The 25,274-nt window shown below is 36.5% G+C and overlaps 6 protein-coding genes across 9 annotated transcripts; all 6 read right to left on the reverse strand.

Moving 5' to 3' along the window:
• Positions 1-129: 129 nt before the first annotated feature.
• LOC111198385 (disease resistance-like protein DSC2) lies at positions 130-8,110 on the reverse strand. 3 transcript variants are annotated; one of them, XM_048780177.1, is made up of 10 exons: positions 7,757-8,090; positions 7,552-7,652; positions 7,215-7,369; positions 6,621-7,118; positions 5,250-6,354; positions 4,867-5,169; positions 1,809-4,778; positions 1,596-1,710; positions 1,373-1,479; positions 130-1,124 (listed from the first exon to the last, which is right to left on the reverse strand). In XM_048780177.1, the coding sequence occupies exons 4-7, from the start codon at positions 7,076-7,078 to the stop codon at positions 3,150-3,152; spliced, it is 3,495 nt and encodes a 1,164-aa protein (XP_048636134.1). In that variant the 5' UTR covers positions 7,079-7,118; positions 7,215-7,369; positions 7,552-7,652; positions 7,757-8,090; the 3' UTR covers positions 130-1,124; positions 1,373-1,479; positions 1,596-1,710; positions 1,809-3,149. The 3 variants fall into 3 exon arrangements, with proteins under 3 accessions (XP_048636134.1, XP_048636132.1, XP_048636133.1); XM_048780175.1 differs by lacking the exon at positions 7,215-7,369 and having other exon boundaries at positions 7,757-8,091; XM_048780176.1 differs by lacking the exon at positions 7,215-7,369 and having other exon boundaries at positions 7,552-8,110.
• Positions 8,111-8,719: 609 nt separating this feature from the next.
• Positions 8,720-9,361, reverse strand: LOC106345957 (40S ribosomal protein S16-3-like). The gene has a single exon (XM_013785188.3). The coding sequence runs from the start codon at positions 9,289-9,291 to the stop codon at positions 8,851-8,853; it is 441 nt and encodes a 146-aa protein (XP_013640642.1). The 5' UTR covers positions 9,292-9,361; the 3' UTR covers positions 8,720-8,850.
• A 652-nt stretch (positions 9,362-10,013) lies between these two features.
• On the reverse strand, positions 10,014-14,643 carry LOC106429745 (two-component response regulator ARR22-like). Its single transcript, XM_048780184.1, has 3 exons — positions 14,217-14,643; positions 11,413-11,534; positions 10,014-10,218 (listed from the first exon to the last, which is right to left on the reverse strand). Exons 1-3 carry the CDS (start codon positions 14,583-14,585, stop codon positions 10,173-10,175), a joined length of 537 nt encoding a protein of 178 aa, XP_048636141.1. The 5' UTR covers positions 14,586-14,643; the 3' UTR covers positions 10,014-10,172.
• LOC106369759 (B3 domain-containing protein REM9) lies at positions 11,796-13,582 on the reverse strand. 2 transcript variants are annotated; one of them, XM_048780183.1, is made up of 4 exons: positions 13,373-13,582; positions 12,595-12,993; positions 12,227-12,521; positions 11,798-12,135 (listed from the first exon to the last, which is right to left on the reverse strand). In XM_048780183.1, exons 2-4 carry the CDS (start codon positions 12,991-12,993, stop codon positions 12,107-12,109), a joined length of 723 nt encoding a protein of 240 aa, XP_048636140.1. In that variant the 5' UTR covers positions 13,373-13,582; the 3' UTR covers positions 11,798-12,106. The 2 variants fall into 2 exon arrangements, with proteins under 2 accessions (XP_048636139.1, XP_048636140.1); XM_048780182.1 differs by having other exon boundaries at positions 11,796-12,521.
• Positions 14,644-16,604: 1,961 nt separating the features above from the next.
• On the reverse strand, positions 16,605-17,659 carry LOC106381683 (two-component response regulator ARR22-like). The gene is made up of 3 exons (XM_013821608.3): positions 17,533-17,659; positions 17,069-17,325; positions 16,605-16,956 (listed from the first exon to the last, which is right to left on the reverse strand). The coding sequence occupies exons 2-3, from the start codon at positions 17,300-17,302 to the stop codon at positions 16,780-16,782; spliced, it is 411 nt and encodes a 136-aa protein (XP_013677062.1). The 5' UTR covers positions 17,303-17,325; positions 17,533-17,659; the 3' UTR covers positions 16,605-16,779.
• Positions 17,660-20,060: 2,401 nt separating this feature from the next.
• Positions 20,061-23,444, reverse strand: LOC106429781 (GDSL esterase/lipase LTL1). Its single transcript, XM_013870530.3, has 5 exons — positions 23,095-23,444; positions 22,869-22,996; positions 21,918-22,160; positions 21,197-21,449; positions 20,061-20,525 (listed from the first exon to the last, which is right to left on the reverse strand). Exons 1-5 carry the CDS (start codon positions 23,333-23,335, stop codon positions 20,290-20,292), a joined length of 1,101 nt encoding a protein of 366 aa, XP_013725984.1. The 5' UTR covers positions 23,336-23,444; the 3' UTR covers positions 20,061-20,289.
• Positions 23,445-25,274: the final 1,830 nt, after the last annotated feature.

A 25,274-nucleotide genomic window follows, 5' to 3' on the forward strand; every position in this document is an offset into this window, starting at 1 on the left:
CATAAGTCATGACTGAACAATCTCCGAAGACGCTAATTCTGTTTTTTCTCCAAAAAGATAGGATAACGACAGGTAATTTGATTGTTTCTCATCCAATTCAAAGGTTCAGAGACGGATACAGTGACACTATTGATGCAACATGATGAAACTTTTCATCAAGGTCTCTGAAAAAATATACAAATATGGTGTTCTCCAATGATATTCAATTACAAAACTGAGAAATAAAGAATGATATAGAGAAAAACTCAACGAAACAATGTAGCAACAAGATGATAAACACACAGAGCAATAATTATATTTTATTTTAAACACAGGCGGAATCTAACGAATACTAACCAGTCGTGTGCACTCAGAGAGATGTATTCGAGATCAAGGTCGCCGTCTGAAATGGGAAACAGAGGAAGAGCGTTTCCGCTGAGAACAGAGAGCGGCGATCTCCCGAGCTTATCAGTGAGACTGAAGTTCACAGGAATCTCCGAGTTTTGTGTTCTCGCCTCTGGTGGTTTCTGATTACTCTGGAGCTCCGTCGTGTAGCCGTTTCAGACGGTTTCTTCTGAATTGGAGAGGAGAACACTGATACGATGTGCCAATTAGGGATGCAAGAGGTATTAAAGGACGTGGCTAGGGAGGGAACAAGTGCACATGGTATGTTGGGATCACACATAGAGGTGTGGGTGACGTGGAAGATCTGCACGTGCGTAATGGCTCACGAGTATGTGTGAGGAATAAGGGTTAGCTGAGAGTATAAATAGCTGTGAGGATCATAAGGAGTCTTTTATCAAACACCTGCCATGAAGAAACAGAGATCTTTTCTGAACAGGTTCTTATGTTTTTAGCGGTGCAGGGTTAGCCCTTGACGGCTCTTCTGAGATGAGTAATGGCTCTGGTCATCGTCTTCGTCACCGGAGTTTCAAAAGAGTGATGTCTTTGGTTTCATAGGTACATACTTTCCTTTCTTGTATCACACGTGACCTAATGCTCATGTATTTCCATAAAAAGTCAATTTCTTTCTGATCCTGGCTTATAGAAGATGAGGAGTGTAATGGCATTCCCTTCTCAAAACATCCAATTCCTCCTGCTAGCTTAACTTCTTCTGTAAATTCTTCTATCATGTCTCGTAACACCTAAAAGACAAAAGATGGAGAGAAAACTCACTCAATAAATGAAATGAAAGCATGATTTTAGTAACGTCCAACTTTCTCATAAAATCAGCAAAATGCCTCAACAGGAAATGGTAGAGCCTAAACATTTCTACACATTCTTTTTAGAAAATCCAGTGAGAAATATGCATTATTGACCATTTTGCAGCAGAACATTCACAACACTAAGAGATGTGATAATCATAGGAACAGTGAAGGAAGAGATTTCATACCTGTCGAGGCGTTCGTTTCACCTTCTTACCACGGTATGACATTCTTCGACGCTTGTAATCTCTCTCTTCAGCTAATAGCTCTTCTCTTGTCTTCATTTATTCATATCCTACAACGTCATAGACAATACAATATATGTAACTCGGTTACTTCAGCAAAAATTCTCTAGAGTCATGTTTGTTTCATTCATGTAAAATAACAGTTAGTACTTAGTTTAGTGTTAACCTGATTTGATAACCGTTGTCTAGGAAGACCATCATGATCAATAATAGGTCGGTAGTTAGGACGTCCCGTGCGTTCCTCATCAGCTTTAGCTGTCATAGCACCATGCTCAGCTAACCTACAGAGTCATGTAGACATCATAAAGAATCAAACTCAGATTCAAACATGATATGAAACTTAAACACTATAGAGATGGACAAAGTTTTCGAAACCAACCGTTGATATCTTGTTAGTGGTTGTGCATATCGAATTGTTGTCATTTTTCCTTCAAGCATGGATCTTTCATACAACGCTGCAACTGCTGCTGCCACACGAGACACAGATATCACCTGACCATTGTCCAAAATTTTCCCAATCTTCACATCCTCATCCAAATCCTTGAGAACACCAGAGGATTCAGGTGACCGAAACAACATAATTCGAGAGACAAATACTTCAACGAACTGTTTCAGCATGTCTAGTGCAAAAAACTTCCCATTTCCTTCCCCATACAATACGCCAAGCTGAGAGGCTAACCAAGACAACACTCGAAACAAAACTGGACACTCAAACGTTCTGCTTTTGCAGCTCTGCTCACCAGCGGCATTAGCATCATACTCCATCATAAACCCACTAGCTTCCTTAACAACCGCTTTCATAGACAACCTAAACAGCAAGAGAACATGATCACTCATGTATGTATCGATTACAACACCGTATCTCGTTGAATTCACCAGAATCCACGCGCTTAACTCACTCATTTCAACCGCTTCTTAACCGAGAATCGAACAAAGAACACTAAAGGAATACGAAGTTGGGTAAGAGCCCTAATGATTTCTCCAACACAGAAGAACATTCAAACTCGCTGCATTTTCCACAGATAGAAGAACACTAGGAAGTGTAAAACGCCGCGTTTTACCATCGTTGTAGAAGAAGTTGTTGCCTAACTCGGTGACGTCATCTAAGGAGAAACAGAGATCACAATCGCCGTTATTCAGCTGTGGCTCAATCGGTAACTCGAGCGTGTTTCGGTAGCTACCAAATGATCTAAGGAGGTGAGTGAGATCGAGAGAGTTTGCGCAACGGCGTGAATGGAGGAAGAGAGCTTCTGGTGGCATGAGATGATCTGGATCAAAAGAGCACCGAACAATACCGTCCTTGGGGAGAAGAGAAGAGTGTTCTAGAGATAGATTTTGCGAGAGGGAATCTAAGGTGCGTTGACATTAGAGAGGAGAGTGTACCGGAGAGCTCGGGAAGAGATGGAGCGCTGGAGTAAGAAATTGGGATTAGGGCTTTGGTAGTGAGGAAACGACGGCGGTCGATCCATCCGGCGACGGCGACGGCGACGTTTACAGGAAAAAGGAGATTTTGAAAGAAATTGCTATGAACTGTCGCTTAGAAGAGACTTTCCCTCGTGCGAATTTAATGTTTCGGATTTAAGCCCATTTAGTTAGACCCATTAATCATTTAGTAAGGCCCATTGCTTAGGAATGATTAAAAAAAAGGCCCACAAACATTGTCAGAACCCAATAAGTTGCTTCTTTCCAGAAAGCTTAGCTCTTAAATTGTTTCTCTTCTTCACATTGTTCCTGCATGTAAGTTTTCTCTAATATTGATGTCCGCAGTTTCTTTGTAAGTATCACCACAGCATACATGGTCATCACGAACATCAGGGTCTTCGAAGAGCTGTAGACCAAAGTCTTTTACATCCCAGTATTTACCAGTGATCTTGAACTCAAAATGAAGCTGGCTGACATTCTCATCTGTTTCAGGAAGGTTTAGTGAAATGGAAGATTCCAAGAAATACACATGCTCCTTAAATCCAAGTACTGCTGGTAGCTGGTACTTGCAGGATCCATGTCCAACATAGAGGCCATTCTGAACGTACCAGATGTCACAGAAAAGCCTCTTGGCACCCATCCATTCATCGTCCTTATCATCCTCACTGGCATCCTCGTCCTCTATATAGTGTCCATGAAGCAGCAAAAGGCAAGCTTTAAATCGTAAGAATAAAGGTAGAGGGCTCTGATCCAAATTGACAGTTAGTAAACCCTCTCTTGCTCGGTGATCAAATTCTGCAGGCAGTTCTCCACCAGGTAAGAGCGCAAACTTGTAATCCGATTCCTCGATGAGTTCTCTCGCTGCTTCACTCAGCTTGAAACAGTTAGCAAAACTGAGACATCTCTCTGGATTGCTAACTAAGCCATCTATTCTCTTCAGCGACTCACAGTTAGATGCATCAAGGTATGAGACGCGATACGGAATGTGGGGCAGTGACACAAGATTCTTGCACCCTTTGAGGTTTATACGTAAATCCCCACCTGAGAAATCTGTTCCCGTATTTCTCAAGTCCAACTCTTCGATGTTGTCAGGAACGCAATGGAACACCCGAAGGCTGTGGCAATCTTCCAAGTTCAATTTAAGAAGACTGGACCAAGACCATATGGATGAAGGGACTTCTTCTATACCAGTATTGCTCAGATTAAGAGATCTAATGCCTACAGATATCTCTGGAAAAGTTCTCAATTGTGTGCAGGAACTGAGATCAAGTGAAGAGAGCGATTGCAGGTTGACGTTGGTTGGAAGGACCTTTAGCTTCTTGCAGCGAGGCATGCTTAGTGTAGTGAGACGTGAGAGATTCTTAATCGTCGGAGGAATTTCTTCTATTCCCGCATTGTGCAATTTTAACACTTCGATGGTGTCAGGAACATCTGGAAACACCCTGAGACTTTCAGCAGTCATTGTTGTGAGTTTACGAAGACACGAAAAAGCCATGATTGACGAAGGAAACTCTTCTATCGCTGTATTACTCATATCTAATTCTGTAATGTTTCCGGAAATATCAGGAAAGCTTCTCAACTGTGACCCCAAATGGTTAAGGTTTGGGCATCCTGCAATTAACAGTTTCTTTAACTTCTTAAGGCTCCAAATAGAGGAGGGGAGTTCAACCAGACCCTGGCACACCTGGACATTCAACGTCTTGAGATTAATAGCATTCCCAATGGACGAGGGGATCACAATCAACTCAAAGCAACCAGCGAGATGTAACTCCTCGAGACTAGTGGACTTCCCAATAGAGGAGATCTCCGACAGACTTGAGCAAAAACCAGCCCTCAGTACCTTGAGACTAGTGGCATTGGACAGATCCGGAAGTTCTTTGAGGTAGTCGGAACTAGACAGCTCTATCAACTTCAGACAAGGGAGAGGCTGCACATAGTTTAAATTAAGCCAGAACTTCGTTCTTAAAATGAAATGCAAAGAAATTAAATGGTAAAATCACATAAAAACTACTTACAATAGGTCCTTCCCACAGCTTTTCAAGCTTGCTGTGCTCCATCATAAGTTTGACAAGACGCCGCGGTTGAAACTCACGAGGAAAACATGCCAGCGGAAACTGATCCCATTCAAGAAATCTAAGTTTACTAGCTCTAAACTTCAGATCCTGGGGTAGGAGAAGTTTGGTGTTGTTATACAAACCCCGTTTCTGAAATCTTAAGAACTGGAGCCTAGACATCCCTTCAAAGGCTCGCTCGTCAATAACTAAGTCTCCCCTGACCTCCGATAAGTCAAAATCTATTCCTCTAATGGTTTCAGTGCCCTGAAAGAACTTTAATTAGCTACAAATGATCAAAAAATGGTAGCAAGAAAAGACTGGATACAGTTTATCTCAAAACTTACAGCATTTTCCTCGAGCACATCACAAATGTCCTGAGCATCCACCAAGAACTGACGTTTCCCAGGATTATCAGACTGTTTACGGACAATATCTTTAGCCAATTGCTCAAGCAAATTATGCACCGCCAACCGTCCCCATTTGCGTATAGATATGAAACATTTATCCAACAACACTTGGAGCCCGTGGTTGACGTTCAAACGACTCTCCGCAAGACACTCCACCACGTCAGTAATCCATTCACCTTTGAGAAAACATGCTATATGAAGAAACAATTCTTGATCTTCCTTGCATAAAGCATCATAGCTGAACCTTAACACTTTCTCAATCTTCCCATCAAGACTCGTCCTAAGTCTAGGTAATGCATGTATCCACCGATCCCTGGACATTCCTCGCAGATAAGCGCCAAAAACACACAGACCCAAAGGAAGACGACCGGCGAGCCGTGTAACTTCTATGGCCATGTCCTCAAACCCTGATGAAGGTGAATGTTGACGAAAAGCAGACAGACAGAGAATTTCAAGAGCTTCAGATGTAGATGGAAAATCCACTTGGTAAATATGGTTGATCTCATGTGCTACAAAAAGCTTTTTATCCTTTGTTGTGATGATAATCCTACTTTGAGGCCCAAACCAGCAAGTTTTGTCAGTCATGGCTTCTAGCTGCTTTAAGTCATCCACATCATCAAGAACGACAAGCACTTTCTTGTCCTTCAGTCTTGCTTTTGCCACACCCAAATGACCTATTTTAAAATCTTTCTGATTTAAGGTCTCAGACAAAAGTTTTTCTTGTAAATGCAACATGAAGGCGTGCTCGTCACGATAATTTTGCTCAAACTTCCCTTGGATACTCTCAATAAAAGCAGCATGTGTAAACTTACTAGAGAGCTCTCCGTATAAAGCTCTGGCGATGGTCGTCTTACCAATTCCAGCAGGACCCCAGATACCAACCATCCGGACTTCATCGGATTCTAAGGACAACAATGTCTGTATCTCCCGTATATGAGTTTCAATCCCAACTAAGCTGTCGGAATCATTTGATGTTGTAGAATCAATGAACTTGTTCGAAACATCGGTAACAATTTTTGCAATCATGACTGCATCATCATCACTAAAAGAGAAAAAGATGAATACATCCGTTAATTAGTCAGGAAATAAATGACATGTACATCAAAAATATATCAACAGAACAAAGAAAATTCACGTGATAATGCCCCATTTCCATCATCTTTCCCAGATCTAAACAAACTTAACCCGCACAGTATAATTAATGATCCTATCTCACTCCCTCGCTATAGTGTTTACCAGATATATATAGACTCAGATGTGTTAAGAAGATTAGGACTAATCTATCAAGTGGAAATAGAAAAGACTTACTAGTTGCTTGTATGGTAACCAGCGATTTGAGCCACAATATGCAAAGCTTTTCTCCATCTCTCAACTTCCTCCGTTGATTTCTCTGCACAAGTTCTATCAAAGACAGCTCCGAAGTCGCCCTTCTGCTTTTTCACGTCAGATGGATCCACTTCATAGAAAATCACCTCCACCGTCTGCTTATCTTCTTCCCAACACTTCATGATCTGCACCAACTCGTTCAGACACCATGTTGATGAAGCGTAGTTCCGCGAGATCAAGACAACTGCAATTAACGATCCTCTTATAGCTTCTGTGAGCTCGGGACCAATCAACTTGCTCCTCTCTATATCATTGTCTATGAAGACGTCGATTGCTTTCTCTCTTAACTCCTTCAGTAAGTAGCTGAGAAAGCCTCTACGGACATCTGGCCCGTGGAAGCTAGGAAAGACATGGTGTTTACAATTGCGAGAGAGAGTCATCAGACGAGCAGATCTGAAAATGTATTTCAGAAAAACCAATCTGCGAAATGAAAAAAAAAGGATTGGTATGAACACAAATGTATTATCAGCGTAGTAAGAAGAAAAGCATATGAAGTCCAACCAAGTCTTTAATTACCAATCAGGAAAATTCCTGGAAGGAGCTGTAGACTAAGACAACTGGGAACACAAAGTCTATAAATGATGTCCCAGTCAGGTTTAGGCTCCACCATCGTTTGTAAGTTTCTAAGAAGCCAAGAACCATTATTATCTTGAGATTCGGCCACTTCTTATCTTCACAGACACACATACAATGTAGGTTCAATATAATTTGTCATTTAACACTCAATTGAGAAAGAAGCAGCTAGGGGAAAAAAAAGAAAAGCAAATTACAAGGAAGAAAGTAATCAAATCAAAGTCTCCATCAAAATCTAATTCCACAGATTAGTTATGCAGTTTCATGGAGAGATCAATACCTCATAATACACATCTTCATCGTGTAAAATGAACCTCGTTATACGTTGTAAACAGCAATCCGGTGGAGTTTCGTATTGTTTCTCATCCATAAAACATGAATCTGCAAATTAAAATTAATAATCAAATCGGCAGTTTTTAGAGGTTTTCAGATCATATGAAGAAAAAAAATCACACAACACTCATCGGTGGCTAACGAATGCTCACCAGTCACCACTGTGGTTCGCAGGGATCCTTTCCGCGGCCACGATTTGGAGAATTCCGATATTGACGACGGCATGACGGCAGCGGATCGACGGCGGAGATGGTGACGACGAGAGAAGGAGGTGTTTTCGGAGATTTTGAATTTAGATTTAATTTTGGGCATTTCGTAAATTTACTAATAATGTAAGGGCATTTTTGATATTTTTGCGTATTCCGGAAGCTTGTTGGATCCAAAACGTGAACTGTGATGGGCCTTGGGCTTAGTTTAGCTAAGTCTTTTATTATTACGGCTAAACCCAATTACAGGGTATATGTAAAGCAGACACTGTTGTATTTGCTTATGGAAAAATAGTGTTTCTCTAGAACTAGAAGTACCCAATCGTGAACCCAATAGTGCTATACTGAAATTGCTTTCACATTCTTTTGTGTAAAGAAAAGTTTCAAAAGTTGGAGAGGGAGAAATCATCGTAAGACGAACATAATAATCGCCCGGTTATACCATTCTATATACATTTTATAATTCTAAAGAGATGCTAATACTACTTACTATTCAAGTTTCAACAAGTTTCAGTATTTTTTTTTCATTTCAAAAAACCATGAAGCTCATGTTCCATGAATAAAACTCTAGAACACTAACAAATAAACATGATTAACAAAACATAATTGGTTGAATTCTTCCTACATCTCTAAACAACATCATCATTAAACTCTAAAAATACATAGCTTAATTGATTAGAGTGACAAAATGTAATACTTGTCCGACACTATAGCAGAGTGATTCAATGTCTCGATAATATTTCTAAAACATCATCAACCTAAGTTTCGCCAAAAAATCCTCAATCACTTTAACTATAACTCCTAACATGCAATAAGCTAGATCATTTCACCAATACCCAATCGTTTAAGCGACCAATCAATTAACAAAATAAAACAGTAATCGGAGTAAAGACATTAAACGAGCAGACATTGTAAAAAAACATAAGTTCATAGGCAAATTAACCATTATCCAATAACAATAATAAAAAAAAACGCAAATGAGAGTCTAACGTCTGACAATTCAACAACTCATTTTGAGAAATGAACAAACCAGATTTTGATTAACGGTAACTCTTCTGGAAACGAGAACGAGCACCACGCCCACCAAACTTCTTCGGCTCGCACCTCCTCGGATCCGCCACGAGCAGAGTCCTATCGTACCTAATCAAAATATCCTTCACCTCCTTCTTCGACTGCTCGTCAACATACTTCTGGTAAAACGCAACCAACGCCTTAGCGATACTCTGACGAATCGCGTAGACCTGTGAAGTGTGACCACCGCCCTTGACGCGGATCCTCATGTCCACGCCCGCGAAACGGTGCTTCCCTAGGAGAAGGACCGGCTCGTAGATCTTGAACCGGAGGATCTCTGGCTGGAATAGCTCGATCGGGGAGCCGTTGAGCTTGATCATACCGCAGCCGGGCTTGCAGTGGGTGACGGCGACGGCCGTCTTCTTCCTCCCGAAGCATTGCACGGATTGTTTAGCTGGTTTCGTCGCCATAGCTAGGGTTTATAATTCGGTGCTCACTTGCAGCAGCAGCCGAAGTGAAAAATGAGAAGAAGAGAAAACCCTAATGAAAGGTCTCCGAGACGAGCGTTAAGCTTTTTTTATACAAGGCGATATGATAATGGGCTTAGTTAGGGTTACTATACTGACTTTAAAGGCCCATTTAAAGAAGGTAACTATGGGCTATTATATGATTCAGGGCCTATGTAAGTTAAACCGGGTGGTTTTCAGCAATATCGGCTGGTTACTTAAACCGGGTGGTGGTGGCTATGTGCAGTTGCAATTAAGTTTGGAGTTGAAGTTGTCTACTCTGAGGTTTAATCACATTGAGAGGACAACATATATTATAAATAATGATAATAATGTTAATACAACAGATAGATTTCATTCTATACAGCACAATAATAATAATGAGGACCTCTGATGTTTTTTTATCAATCTTTCTGCTACTAATTCTCTTGGTTTCTTTTTAATTTACTGGTAGACTTTTTTTTTTTGCCAAGTGCGTTCTAATCTATCGAATATACTAACATTCCTTGTTAACCTCTAAGGCTACAAGGCTTAAACCAAATCCTATAACATTCGACACTCGCATATTTATGCTTAAATGCTGTTTAGTTGCCATTTTGTAACAACAATTATTAGCTACCACTCGAATTATTGTAGCGAATATATCACAAATAATATAGAGAAATTGAAAAATATGTATGCCATTATTAGACAAATGCTTTTTATCTGTTCATTGTTACATTTTCATGAAACTATATATAAATATATATATTTAAAATATGTTCTTGAATCCTGTTATATTATATAGTATTTGGGTTATTCTAGTGAGAACAAAAAATGGATAAATATATAGTCGCGCGTCATTATCATTCGTCTTTTAGCTGCTCGATGAGCAAGTAGATATTCTCAAATGTTTTTTTTTTTTTTTTTTTTTTTTTTTTAAATTATTCTTTTATTCCATTTATTAAACTGGGCATTACAACTTTACATCTAAGAGGCGCCCACAAACGGGTAAACATAATAAAAACCCTTATCTATACCAAAATCTTCTACTTACCTCCAAGAAAAAACCAACGCTTCTAACCTTCTTCTGACTCTCCAGACTCTTCACCTCTTCTACCTATCACTGCAAAACTCGCTTAACCCTCAGCTGTCAAAGAAACTGAACCAAGTGGCAAGCAAAGTAGTATCGGTTCTCCTTGAGTTATGAGCTCTTGATAAAGGATCCAATCGTGCCTGAATCGTTTGTTTCATCTCGAGAATGACAGCCCGAGGAGGACGAAAAAACTGGTTATGAATTCTAGTGTTCCTCTCCCTCCAAATACCATATAGTGCTGCTTGGTATACAAGCTTCACTATCAACTTCACAAACTCATCAGAAGATGGATTTCTCAACCATCTCAACCCGTCTTCAAACAGAGCAGGTGGGTTTAAGTTCATTCTAGAACAGAAAAAACTCCAAACCTCGGAACTGTACCTGCACTCAAAAAAGAGATGCTGCCTTGTTTCATCTGTCGAGTTGCATAGGATGCAGACTGACGGAACCTGCAAACCCCACCTCCTCATTCTATCTCTCGTACCCAATCTGTCTCTTGCAATCACCCAAGTAATAAAAGCATGCTTCGGAATCCTCCCTTGAAACCAAACTTGTTGACTCCAGAACACTGTCTCTCCCTGGGGATGCAGGGCTGCCCAAGTATCCGCAGTGGAGAAAGAGCAGGAAGCAACTCTATTTCCGGGTTTCCATAAGTAAATATCCTCCGCTTCAGAAGCTATAATTGGAGCAGCTGCTGGTAAGGAGTCTCGGATCAGGGTAATCAATCTGTTTCTACTTCTACTCCTAGTGACCCACCAGTTTCCATCTCTCATTGCCTCTGCTACCACCGCGTCAACATGAAGACCAGTTACTCCCGGCCCTCTTGGACCTGTGAGATCAATCAAGGGACCAAGGGTAGTCCAGTTGTCGTGCCAAAAACTAGCAGAAAGACCATTACCTACCTCACATACTAACATGGGGCGAGCAATATGTCGGAGGTTGCAAATGCTCTTCCAAATCCAACTATCACTTCTCTGAGGTTGAAGCTCCCAAAGGTTGAATTCTCAAATGTTATGGGCTTGGCCAAGCAATGGTCAGCTCCAGCTTCCATAAATCCACTATTCTCGTCCTCATGTGACGTCAATCCCACGATCATTGACGTCACCCCTAGGTCTCTTAGCTCCTTGGTTGCCTAAGAGCATGAGCATTGGTGAACCCCACTTTGGGGTTCACCAAATTTTTTTAATATTTTTTTGTGGGCCCATAAACAGTTATGAACCCGAATTTGTTGTTTTCTGCATTAGTGAACCCGAAGAAAGAGTTCATAGGAATAAAATAATAAAATTTTTTATTTTTTTTTAAATTTAAAATTATTCAGAATACATGAATAAAATATTAAAATATATTATAAAATTTATGAAAACACTTTATTCAACCTATGTTTTAGTTTTGGAGTTTAAGTTTTGGTTTTGAGATATGTTTTAATATTTTGGTTTGTGTTTTCAGATGTAGAAAAGCTATGTTAGAGTTTTGGAGTTTATGTTGTTTCTTAACTTAAATTCAATTCATAGAAACATTTTGTTCGATGATCAGTCTACGCATTCAACAAAGGAATTAAGTTCGAGAATGTTTAACTTAGGATAAAAGTTCACATAGAAAAACCATTCAAGTTTTACAAACCGAAATACATAAGTTGATAAGTTGCTAATGAAACAAAAGGAAACAAGTTAAGATGATAGAGAGGAAAGACCGCAAAAGAGCCATCTAATTTCGTGAGGTAGAAGCAATGCTACCTGTAGAAGAAGAGAACACAAGTTAAAGCAGAAGCAAAGTAGTAACATTGAAGATATAGACAACACAAACAAGTCAAATGAGAAGACTTACCATCGATTCTGCTGAAGTGCTTGATCAGTAGTTCAGTACACTCCTTTCTTTCCGGACATACACACAGTAATGGAGTTGTCGTCCCGTCTCCAACCACGTTGAACACAAACAAATCTCCGTTGGTGCATCTGTTATCACGACAGAACTTTCTCCACCCTCTGCTGATGTAATATGCGCCGTCTGATTCGCTAAATCCGAAGCGTGCAGTCCATGACTTTCCCTCCTTGTTGACAAGTTTGACCTCTTTGCATTGTTGGTTCAAAGCACCACACCTCATAGCTTCCACAGGAAGAAACTACAAACACATACATAACATCAGCCAAGAAGCAGTACTAGAATCACACAATAAATAACTAAATTTTACTCACCATTTTGTCGTCCTTTTGATTTGTAGGAGTAACCTCAGCCAAGAAGCAGTAGTCGTATGAGAAAGTAGGAGCATCATCCGCGTCGGACCACAGAATCTCACAACAGCTAGGACCAAAAGGAGTCACATGAAAGACCATGTCTCCTTCGTGTTTGAAGATGACAATGTCACCGATTCGAAGATCATGTGCTTCGGTGAACTCTTTCCAACCTTTGGTGAGTGTCCTGCCTTCTCGGATCACCTCCCAAATTTGATCCGAAGCGTCCGATCTTAGCTTCCATGGTTTATTGATCTCAGCCCCTTGTATGTGTTTTGAGTAGAAGTCAAGTGGTATTGCCACACCACTGTGAAAACCAGGAAGAAGAGGCTTGAAGAAATGAGGTTCTCGGGGAGTTTCCATCTGCAACAATCGAGTTCCAATTACATGTAAGAAACAAAGAAGATGAGAAAGACATGTTCCAATCGTATGGCCAAGGTAACAACGACTCTATTCCGACTAGAAATCTAACCAAGAACCAACGAGTTTACGCTTTGGTCATTACTACGAGCCACTACTTAGTTACTAACTGAAGTGAATATAACCTCTAAACCCCTCTATCGATTTGAAATTTCACAGAAACTAACCCTAATGAAACGAGCATGCCGATTTACATCAATTAATCGAAAACCCTCTATCGATTTTGAAACCCTCAAACAAAAAATCCCCAAATCGATTTAAAAACGAAACACAAAAAGATGGAGAGGAGGTGGAGAATTCTACCGTTCAACTCAATACTCACCTAAGAGGTGGAGAAGAGAAACCAGAGTGGATTTGCTGGAGAATACCGCCGGAGATGGAGGTCGCACAGAGAATCGCCTCAGAGAGAAAAAAACCCTAGCTTTTACGGAGATGAGAGAAATGAATCAAGACGCCGAGACCCTTCTTTCTCTCTCGCCAACGCGGAAAGGAGAAGCCACTGAGAGGAGGACACGTGGCGTGAACCCGCCCCTTTCGAGTTCAACCGTAAGGCCCGGTTCGGCGAAACAAACCCTTTTTTATGTGTTTTTAATCAATTGGGCCTATGAACTCGAGCCCGTGGACCCCGCATGATACCTCAATGCGCATGGTCTAACAAGTGAGAAAAAAACGACTCTATCATACTAGTGAATGATCAAGCCGGCCATTAAAGTTTCTTTTCAATATAATTGGTTAAAACTACTTCGTAAAATAATAGATTAGTATGTGCTTTGGTTCATAATGTTCTTGATTCAATGGTCGAAACTTGGAAGGTTGAAACTTAACTGAACTATTTGCACAACATTATACGTGTTGAACGTGTTAACACGGGGAGTTTGAACTGACTTTCAAATTCCATATACATATTTTAACAAATGTTTAAAAATTGCTAGACATTAATTAAGCATTTTTAAAGAATTATTTTTTTGTATGAGTAATAAACGCCATTTAGATTTTAGACCATTTAAAAAAATATATATATCATAACTGATTTATCGTCTAGACGAATGCATAGACGTCCGCTTATACCAAATTTCAGAACATTGATTTTGACTGCGTCAATTCATTTGAATTTGGTTATTGTTGGTCGGTTAGTTAACTAGAATTGACTATGACGCGGTACGTACCGAAACTCCATTCATCACAGGCATTTCATTATCCATGAGGATAAGGTTGAAGGTTTGGCCATCGCGGTATAGGTTCACTGCCTCCTCACCATTTTCCGCCATGTAAGGAAATCCTCCACGCATTTGGATGAATCCCATGTACAGTGAACGGCACGATCGATCATCATCCACGACCAAAACGCATAGTTTCTTAAATGTCTTCTTCACGACTTGTCCCGCCGGTACTTCTTCTTCTTCCTCCTTTGATTTACTACTGCAACAACACTTCACAACAATAACCGACAAAATTAATAAAAGCTGGTCATGTTTGTCTTGAATATGTGCTATATATTGTATCGAATTATATAGAAACGGTATAAACAAGAGCATGTGTGTGTGTGTGTGTGTGTTTTTTTTAGAGGGAACAAGAGTATGTATGTTTCGTGAGTGCTTTATATATACACGTATTAAATATACATGATTCAACTAGACCGCAACGTCCCTAGACTCCTACGTTAAATTGATGATGGACAATATAGACAATATATAATCAAGATGCACAGGAAGAAGACCGAGAAAATATGTACATATATACTTTAACCAAAGAAATTTCGCCAGGACATGATCCACACTAGAATACATCGTTTGACTAGTAGATAATTGTTTAATCAACTGTACTTACAAACATTTGAAGATATGTTACGGTGCCAAATCTCTGTGCTATATAGTTAAGTAAATAATATACGAGAGAAGTATATGAAAGTCATGAACATAATATATATACATACTGTGGAAAATATTTAATTCATCTAGATTATAATCTTTATTCTATTTTCCCTTTTATCTATGAGGAAAAGAATCTAAAAATTATTATCAACTATTTAAGGGATAAATCCTCCAAGCGTGATATCTTCTATTTGAAAGTTCATATATTATCAAACAATTATTAATATATCATGTAAAAAAATATTAAGATATATATATATATATATATACTGACCAAATGATACATATATCTACTGTTATTTTAATTTTTCATTTTTGATACTAATAATCTAGATTTAAAATTCATTTCTACTAGTCCTACTTTAAAAGTTTAATTTCTTAACATTCCCTCCCAAAAAAAACAATGACCTCGTTACTGCATATATTATACTAGCTTTTCTACAACACACAACCTCAGTCATTTTGTTTATCTGAAATTAAAATCTCACAAGATATGGTATATAGGAAATGTTCGGACGATCTAATCGACGATCTAAAGTATGTATAGGAAACAGCAGAGCTCAACAGTAGGCCTACTCAACAGTTAGATCCTATGTTTTTCGGTTCAAGCTCTCGAGCAATCAAGCATTGCCGAATCAAACCAATACACCCGAAAATTCAAATAAAATATTGGTTATCCTAAATATAGCAAATTTGAACTTTCCTGAGATATATTAGATGCTTTGAAAAGTGAATTCATATTAAATTAATCACAAAACAACTCAAAAAGGTAGAATATAATCCCACTTTAGACACTGACACATAACCAAAGCTTTTTAGATTTCGACTCACGAGTTTTAGCTGCAAAAGGATACAAGTACACTTCAGAGAACAGAGAGAAAAGAAAAGAATCTGTAAATTCATTCTACTGTTTTAAAAAGCTAGATATGTTAAATGCAAAAAAAGAGAAAGTAGATTTATTCGAATTTTAGTTATCTGATTGATATCCGAACAGCCGTCAAAATAATTATTACAAATACAATTGAATGTCTACCATCCAATGCGTAATCAAATCTAGCTTAGATGATATAAGCCGCTGAAATCAGAATTTACTCCTTTCTGCATAAACTTATCAATTTCAAAGTAAGATATGCTGTATCTTCTTTATGACATATAATGTTGGACAAAATAATATGAAGTAGAGCGCATAACAAAAAGTATTATATCTAATAACGTTTATGTCTCGTATATGTAATTAGGACTGAGGAATATGAAATTTATAGGTCATTTATCAATTTTAATATAACAACAAAATAAAATCTAAAAGTTAAACACTTCTGAAAAATATTATAAAGGCAACATAAATGTACAAACTAGCTAGATTCGCGAGATATCATTTTCTAAACCATAAGCCATACACTAATATATAGTTTTTTTTTCTCTCACTAATATATAGTTCAATTAACGTTATAATTATATATTCAACTAACATCAGCTACACTACATATATCATCTTTGTTTATTAGATATCATAGCTATTTAAATTAAAGTGGATCAGTTAAATATATATATATATATATATATATATATATATATATATATATATAGATAGATATATGTATTCAGTTAAATGGTGGATTCCTTAAATGGTCGAAGTATCTATTTATTTAATAAAATGAAAATTGTATATTTACTTTTTCCTGGTAGAGGAAACCCTTATTTTAATATTTTATAAGCTTGAAGCAACAGCTTACATGATTATATATCACGGACGATAAAGAACCCTAAATTCTAAAACACACACATGCAAGTATCTATGCATACATACACACTTAGACGTTATTATGTGTTTCCATAATATAAATTAAATATATATCCATCAAGCATCCATGAGTTGGTTAATGAGAGGGATGATCTTGTCCTTGGTTAACGGTTTTGCCAAGCAATGGTTAAGTCCAGCTTCCATGAAAGCCCTGCGCTCCTCTTCATTGTCAGCCAGTGAAGTCACCCCAACAATCATTGACTTCACTTCCATTTCTCTTAGCTTCTTAGTTGTCTAAATAAAACAAACAAAATAAAGAACATAAGAAAGTGACAAGGATATTAGCCATGAGGTTAATTAAATAATCTGTTTATTTCCATAGACTAAGATTATTAATTAATTGTACCGAAACTCCATCCCTCTCGGGCATTTCTTTGTCCATTAGGATAAGGTCAAAAGATGAGCCGCCGTCACGGTGGATGATTACTGCCTCCTCGCCGTTATTTGCTGTCTGTGAAATACCCCCTATCGCTTTGATGATCTTCTCATGAATTATAAGGTTTAGTGGATCATCATCGACGATCAACACGTTTAGTTTCTTCTTTATTTTCTCGATATCTCCCATGGATTTTGTTGCCATCTTCGATTTTATCTTCGAACAATCTTCACAAAAAAAAAGCTAATTAAAAAAAAAATGAAACATGCAGTATGGAAATGAACTTGCAAGTGTTCGCATGCATGTGATTATCATTTGAACAAAAAAGAAAATTGTAATTATCTTCTTGAATGCATGGTTCCGTGTTTGTATGTAATTGTTTGTATATGCATACGTATTACATATGTAATCTAAAAAGGTTAGAAGTGGCTTACGATTTGGATTCTAAAGAAGACTGTGAATTGTGTTCTAGGAACTTAGACATTGATCGAGATTTATAGTTGGAAAAGGTGCAAAAGCATATTTTCACGTCACTAAGGAAAGCATCTTTTACATGAATTTTGCTGGAATGTAATCTGCATTTTTGCAACTGGGTTGTTTTAACAAACTAATATGAGAACAATAAAATCAAAATGGGGAAAATATTATGAATACATAAGAAAATACATGTGAAAATATCTTTAATTAATTTATCTAGATCATAATCAGATTCTATGTTTGTTCTTTGTTCGTATTAGTTCTTTCTAATTGTTAATAAAGAAACTAAAATAAGAATTTTATTTGAACTTTTCGGCATAGGAACTGTTAATAAAGATTATATACTTTTTCATTATTTTGTTTGTTGGGTTAAAGGTCTTGCTGAACGGTGAACAAGATCTTTATCAAATCTATGCTAAGATATAAAAGTAAAGATTCTCATGGAGCATAGAAGGTATGCTTAAGCAAATTAAGCATAGAACTTAATGCGTCAACATCAGTGCTCATAAGCTGAGTTCGTAATGGCTTCTTAGGACTAATTTTTTGCTATTAATTTCTTATGAAATGTTTTGTACGTACAATCTTGGAAAAAAAATAGGAATTACTTTATTATGAAAATTGTCTTGTAAAATCGTGAAAGATGAAAATGTAAATCATACTTGAGATATTTCAAAAACTTATGCATCAGTTGTCTATTATTTCAACATTGGTGCGTTTGTTTGAGAACAAGTCTACCCTTTTTGGGAATGCTTACATATTTTGACGGTATTTTTTACCCAAAAATAAAAGTTCGCAAAGATTCGATGGGATATGGCATTGAATTTTTGTTTGTTTTATATAATGCAAAGCTGGACTTCTGCTCACGTTTTACACGAAATCTACGAAGCCAATACTTTCTTCTAAAAAAAAAAATATGGAAAGTTTTTCGGAGCATTTCATAAATGGATGACAATGGTCGATATGTAACATTAATAAATTCAACGTCAAGCCCAAGTATTATGGCTCTTATACACTGACTTGACCACATTGGTTATCTCCGGATTAGCGTTCACGCATAGATTATTCAGAAAAATCAAAATTATGTTACACTAATATGCTTTCATAGCTTCCCTCTCGACCAAAACCCGATCGAAAAGCAATGATTATATTATATAATTTATATGTATGTGTCAACTCTAACCCGTGTTGCGCCTTGAAAACAATCGCTCCATTGTGATATATATACAGTGTAATAGAGATTACAATTGATATATGTCAGTGGAATTTTATTCTCTGCTGTGGCAACAATAGCTCCAAGATCCCGACCAAGTTCCATTCGGCGTACAACAGTACAAGTGTTTATCGCTTACAGTTATCAACTACTATAACTCTTAGCTTTTTTCCTTCAACACTTGTACTATGCTTTGCATTCATTTTCTTATTATTGTTTTTTCCTACCAATGATTTGAGGAAGAGAAATATGTTTATGAAGAATGTGAAGTCTTTTGTTCTATACTATTCTTTTCTCCGGTGTTTGAAAATTTATTTATTATTGAAGTAGGATATAGGCCAAATATGTTTGACAAGTGTTGCATTCTATATATTTTATAAGATACTGATGTGTGTATTGGTTTCTATAATGATTAAAACAATGTGGCATATGTTAAAAAATATAAAGTACTCTCAAAGCAAATTTATCAGATTGTGATGAATGTTTAAATCAGGATAATAATACATGGATATGAATTAAATAAAAAGGTAAGAATTTCAGAATTGTTAAAGTAAAGCTATAAACACAAATCATGGTACAAACAGTTTACCATTAAAATTTGGATAAATACACATTAGCATATACTTCTGTTCCTAATAATTCATAAGATATCCCAAATTACTCATTAGAAGTATAGAGGATGGAGACTCACTAGCTAAATAATATTCAACCTATTTGTAGAAATAACAATCCATAACCAAAAGCCCATTGGTTCCAGTACGAACAAGGCCTATATAACAAATGTATTTGCATACAAGATTTTTTTTTTTTTTTGAACACATTGCATACAAGATTGTTATTGTTATGAAAGAGAAGTGTAAATTTAAAAAAAATGGCATCAATGGTTTGACGCTGAGATAATTGATAAGGGTGGTCCATCAGATAAATGTCAGTAGTGAAAGAATATAAAAATTATATACTTTGTAACTTATACTATAGTTTATACGCAATGGACATAAATTTTTCACCCACTTCACCAACCAGAAATCAATTCCTTTATTATTATTATTCACATTTCAGTGTCTGCGAAATGCTTCAACAAACTCTTTAGTACTCTTTCCCTCCGTCACGTATTAATGATTCATACCACAGTAATATATGGCGACAAGAATTTTGCCGAAAAGTACATAGACACATATCATCAATCGTAACATGCATACATATATACATTAATGGTTCATGGATTCATAAGTCATAACAATATGTCGCATCGATCTCGTGGCTGAATCAATAATCTCGAGTAGAACAGAAAACCATATAACAATCACTCCAAATATTACATGATAATTGGCACACATACATGAAAAAAATGACTAAACTAAGCTAATCAAGGTACAACAAGCAGAAACATCAAACCGCATCACCGACGAGAAAAGTCTCTTAATTATGCTGATCAAAGTTATTAATCAACAATGCATACAAAAGACAAGGCCATGACAATTAATTGAAATAAAATCACTTAGGATTAGATTCTAGAAGAATCCAAGAGCATGACGGTACTAAGGTTCATAGGGTGCATATATTTGGAGGAACCGGTGAGGATCTGATTAACAATTATCCTATTAGCTTTCTCTGTCGGATGAAACGCATCCCAAAATGCATACAAATCTCTGTTTGGACATAAGTTCGAGATTGGTGTGCATAGTCCTATGCCATTGTACGGTCCTTGTCCACAACATGCCACCTTTGATGTCACAAACCCTACACACATATATACATGCAGATAACGATTCAAATCAAAGGGTATTTATTAGAATATCTACAGTACTTATTTGTTGTATACGATCCAGACATAAGTAAATGCTTTCAACTACCACCAATATTTTTCCTTTTTTTTATCCATGGTTTTATAATATTTTAGAGTTAGATTGTAGGGGAAAAGCTTTTCAAATATAACTATTTAAAGACCAGACAGTTACTGTTATTAAAAAATCTAATAAAATAATACTGCTATGCATACAAACCGACACATACGTATTGAATACTTCGATCTATATAGTATATTTTGATAAATAAAAAAGTGTGAAGTGAAATCAATTTTTTTGCATAAATGTAACAACATGCATGGAAAAGATAGTCCTACATAGTTGTCACTGGTCATGCTCATTTATTAATTTTCACGTACGCATTCAATCAGACATAACTATCACTACTCCCCCAAAAGCACTCCCTAATTATGTGTTTATATCATTAAATCTTTGACAAGCTTGAGTCAACCTCACTAGTCAAATTTTGGCTGAGTTGTTACCTTTTTCATAAATTCGAAACCAACAACTAAAACCTTTTGAAATATATCAAAATATCTACTACTATTATTAAACAGTTAGCTATTATTAGTATTAAAAAGTTAATAAGAGATGAGTTATAGTTACCGAATTGTTCTGGGTTAGTTAGATAATCCATGTTCATTTGATAGGCATTGGCTGCTACAAAAACGTCCTGACCGATCTCAGCATTGACTGATGCGATCAAATTAACTAATTGCGGATTGAACAAAGCGGCTGCTGTTTGGAGAGCACCATAGCATTCGCCATTGCGGCTATGCTGAGCCAGTTCCGCAGGTGCACATCCCATTGCACCAGTTCCGGTTACTAGAACCCGTCTTGCACCCAACTCATAGAGTTTCTTTATCAGTGAAGACAAAAGAGAAAAAAATATATATAATCATGTATATGAAGAGAGTAAATCATTATCACGTATATATTTTTTTCTAAAAATAACAGAAACTAAAATCTTCCCCACATTTTTTTTTTTTTAAATTCCCCATCATTTAAAAAGAAGTTATGTCCCCTCATTTCAGAGACTATTGTCATTAATTAATTTATTTTTGAGAAAAGAGAACAATGTCATTAATATGTACATAGCGAAATAAATTAATGAGGGGTCACTTATTAAAGGCATTGTCATGTACTGAGCCAACACATCAGTAAGCTCATTGGTAATGCAAGAATCAAGATTCCATGATTCTAGCTAGTTTCGTCTGAGTCACCAATTTATTACTATATGGCAGCATGTCATACTTTATAATTCAGTACTATCACGTGAAAATAAAGTAGAGAAGAGCTGATTAAGTTATGTTTTAGTTGTCCTTACCCTAAGGACTTTTCCGTATTCGGAAATGAGATAAACAACGTAGTCCGGTAATGTGAACTGGCGAGAGCGAGCAGAGAAAGGAATGAGATAATAGTTGTTGACGAAATCGTTGCCACCGAGTGTGATTAAGACAAGAGCTTGGTTAACTAGCTGTTGTGTAGCTTCTGGTCCGATTAATGCGCTCACTCGTTGCTGGTACTGTTGGAAGTATTCGAACTGCTTAGATATTCTAATTATGTTTACCTGCCAAACAAAAAACATAATCTATGAACGTGTGGAACGACAGCAATTTGACAAGAATTACAATGAATTAATACGATAATAGCTCCTTGAACCCAGAGTTTACGTACCAAAATAAAACATTTTTCAAAATTTTCGAAATTAATATACACAAACCTATGGCTCCTAAATAACTAAACCAAAATTTTTATTGATTTTTTTTGTTGTTTTTACTAAATTGGCTAGAACTTCCAAAATTCCAGGACCGGTTTGGCTCCAACCTAAAAAGACTAATTTTCAAAAATATTTATTGTTAAGCCCAACATGACTATAGCTTTTCCTAGGTTCCAACTGATGACCTTTTCGAAAACACAAGGAACGAATATGAAAAGAACATATAGAAATAAAATTACAGAAATGAAAATAAATACTTGTTCCTTATCAAATTGATTGATTTAACAAGGAATGCTTTTATTCTATATTTTTTTACAAAAAAAAGAATGGAGGAATGGAGAGGAACAAGAAAGAAAAAATATTCTTTGTGAATGGTAATTTTTTTTTTGGGAATGATAAAGAATTAAGTTGTTCATTTTCGTTCCTTGGTCACCATTCAAATTTAACAAGAAATGCTTTTTTTCTACTTTTTTTTTTGTTTTTGTTTATTGCATTTAATTATTATTGTTTGCTAACTTTTATATTGCATTTAATTTAAGAATTATCGAAGTTGCTTACAAATTGAATTCCAGTGTCGTTGAGGATTCCAATTCCAGCGGAGGCAAAATTAGCACCGACGAGAAGATTTTCTCCGGTGAGCTGCGGGCTAAGGTACGGCAAAGTCGACGGCATGCCTATAGCTTCACCTAGTAGAGATAAAAAAAAATATTAAACCACGGTTAGAGATAATTAAAGAACATATTATTATCTTATAACCTTTCTCGAACTAATTAAATATACTTACTGATAATGTCGGGGATGTTGAGGCCGTTAGAGAAACGTCCGGTGGGTCTACGGGTCGGGTAATCGATACCATACGGGTAATTGTCGGCCCGAGCAGTGGTGACAAGGTAATCATTGTTTCCATTGTCGACGAGAGAATCACCAAAGACGTAGAAAGCCCTAGATTTAACTTGTGGTGCAAGAAAAGTAACAATGAAGAAGAGTGATATTAGATACCCTAGTGGAGAATAATTAATATCCATAGTTATGGGCAGAGATGTGATTAGATAACGAATGGGGAGAAAGGATTTAAGTTGACGAATACTATGAGAGCATATGGTGGGTGTTATATATAGACACGCTGACAATGGATATGTAGGTTTCAATCAGTAACGTATACATATATGTTATATATGTGTGTATGTTTTAATGTGTTTTGCTTTTTGGTTGTGAATTTTAAGACGAGAGAAAAACATTAATAGAGGCTGCCAACTGATACACTATGATCTTGTTTGTTGTTTGGATGTAATAAATGTTCTAAATGGAATCATTTTTGAACCCTTCAAAATTTGATTGAATGTTTATACTGAATCACATGCATTGTCTAGAACCGATGAGTAAATTTTGGAATGACTAAGTATCTGCATCCAATGAACAATGGTAAGTTGTGGATTTCCACAACATATATGTGAGAAAGTACCATGTTTAGAATTATTTGATTCTTTTAAATTTTCAGTTGTTCTTGGTCTACATTTTGTGTAGTGTTGTGTGTTTACCCTAATCCCAAATCAGGGTGTTATGGCTGGACCGGGCTCCAATGAAACTTAATATATATAGCCAACCATGGGTCCATGTCCAACTACTCGGTTAGTTAAAATGTGATAAATATCCAGTATCCTCTCGCTTTTTTCATGTCATGGGTTATACATGATTCTTTTAAAATTTGAATTATTATTTAGAAAACTGAAAACTATGTTCATGATGGCTGGATAACATCTAAAACACTACAGTGAGATAAACAGCATCCTCATGTCAAACGAATTCCATCTATAAGTTCAAAAATTGAAAGTTAATATTGGTAGATATTTGCAATTCAGATAGCAAAAAGCTTTACAATAACATGATATGGTTTTCTCCAACCAAATGCATCTTCTTCATTAAATAGTACTGTTAAACTAAAATGAAAATATAAATAAAATATTCTGGAAAAGGTGTACATAACGATTAAAGCCATTAATGTGAATGGAATGGGTCGTGTTCAATCCCATGCTTTAAAAAAAATATTTGTATATTTTCAAGTATAGTTCTAGTTTCTGTGTGTAATGCTTTACATGTTTTCCTTTTCTTGAAATGATGCTTATATGCTTGATAAGTCGACTAATATCATAAACCATTTGATGTATGCATTAAATTAGTAAAAGAACAAATCTCGCATAGTCGCATTACACTACTTTTGTTACTTAATTAATCCACATATTAACAACCATTTGATTGATGTCTCCATTAAATTAGTAAAAGAACGAATCTCACATTACACTACCAATGTTAATTAATCCACATAATTACACCTTGCGTTTGTCTCACGTTTGTTAGTGAAGAAAATGAAAGAATTGGATTAAGAAAAATCCATACGTAATGACAAAATTCACAACTTCTGTAAATACATTATTCAAAAATAAAACGTTTGTTTTGTCTTGTTTTTTTTATATGTACTTCTCCATATAAAAGAATAATGGGAGAGAGAGGTGTAAGTGAAATTAAGAGATCTACCAACTCGACCAGCTCAGACATCTTAAATTAACTTGATGAAGCTACCCTCTCCAACTGCATCATGTTGTATGATTTCTGAATAAAGCATAAAAAGGGTAAATGTCATTTCAAACCAACATTTTCCGGCTATTTATTACTTCTTTATTTACCCTAAAGGTAAAAAAAGTTCAATGTATTCATTTGAAAAGCTATACAGTAAACTTAAATGATATCCATATTTCAGATATTAATTCTCTTAAAAAAATAATTAAAAAAGAAAGAAAAACAGTCCAACCCACGGCAGTTTTTTAGACAAGCCCATTAGTCGAATGGTTTAAACCCAATAAAGAAAACTTGATGGTCGTGATCGTGGACTCAATGGTACCTTCGACTTGGACCTGATGTTTCATGTTCTGGATTCTGCAAAGCACATGAGAATCCTGATGTATAGCT

Source organism: Brassica napus, chromosome A5 (assembly GCF_020379485.1).
Source record: "Brassica napus cultivar Da-Ae chromosome A5, Da-Ae, whole genome shotgun sequence".
NCBI classification, from domain to species: Eukaryota; Viridiplantae; Streptophyta; class Magnoliopsida; order Brassicales; family Brassicaceae; genus Brassica; species Brassica napus.

Bases quoted from the DNA above. Each gene is read 5' to 3' on its own strand.
- LOC111198385 (XM_048780176.1), bottom strand. From the start codon at position 7,571: ATGAAGATGTGTATTATGAG. The intron at 7,119-7,551 runs GTATTGATCTCT...TTCATTTCGCAG, and splicing joins ATGAAGATGTGTATTATGAG to ATTGGTTTTTCTGAAATACA. The intron at 5,170-5,249 runs GTAAGTTTTGAG...AAGTTCTTTCAG, and splicing joins ATGTGCTCGAGGAAAATGCT to GGCACTGAAACCATTAGAGG.
- LOC106369759 (XM_048780182.1), bottom strand. From the start codon at position 12,993: ATGGAAACTCCCCGAGAACCTCATTTCTTCAAGCCTCTTCTTCCTGGT. The intron at 12,522-12,594 runs GTGAGTAAAATT...ATGTGTTTGTAG, and splicing joins ATCAAAAGGACGACAAAATG to TTTCTTCCTGTGGAAGCTAT.
- LOC106381683 (XM_013821608.3), bottom strand. From the start codon at position 17,302: ATGGCAACAAAATCCATGGGAGATATCGAGAAAATAAAGAAGAAACTA. The intron at 16,957-17,068 runs GTACAATTAATT...TGTTTTATTTAG, and splicing joins CCGAGAGGGATGGAGTTTCG to ACAACTAAGAAGCTAAGAGA.
- LOC106429781 (XM_013870530.3), bottom strand. From the start codon at position 23,335: ATGGATATTAATTATTCTCCACTAGGGTATCTAATATCACTCTTCTTC. The intron at 22,997-23,094 runs GTAAGTATATTT...TATCTCTACTAG, and splicing joins CAACATCCCCGACATTATCA to GTGAAGCTATAGGCATGCCG. The intron at 21,450-21,917 runs GTAAGGACAACT...TCACTGATAAAG, and splicing joins AATACGGAAAAGTCCTTAGG to AAACTCTATGAGTTGGGTGC.
- LOC106429745 (XM_048780184.1), bottom strand. From the start codon at position 14,585: ATGCTCTTGTTTATACCGTTTCTATATAATTCGATACAATATATAGCA. The intron at 11,535-14,216 runs GTACGTACCGCG...TCATGCTCTTAG, and splicing joins CTGTGATGAATGGAGTTTCG to GCAACCAAGGAGCTAAGAGA. The intron at 10,219-11,412 runs ATTTGAGAATTC...AAAAAAAAAAAC, and splicing joins TGCTTGGCCAAGCCCATAAC to ATTTGAGAATATCTACTTGC.
- LOC106345957 (XM_013785188.3), bottom strand. From the start codon at position 9,291: ATGGCGACGAAACCAGCTAAACAATCCGTGCAATGCTTCGGGAGGAAG.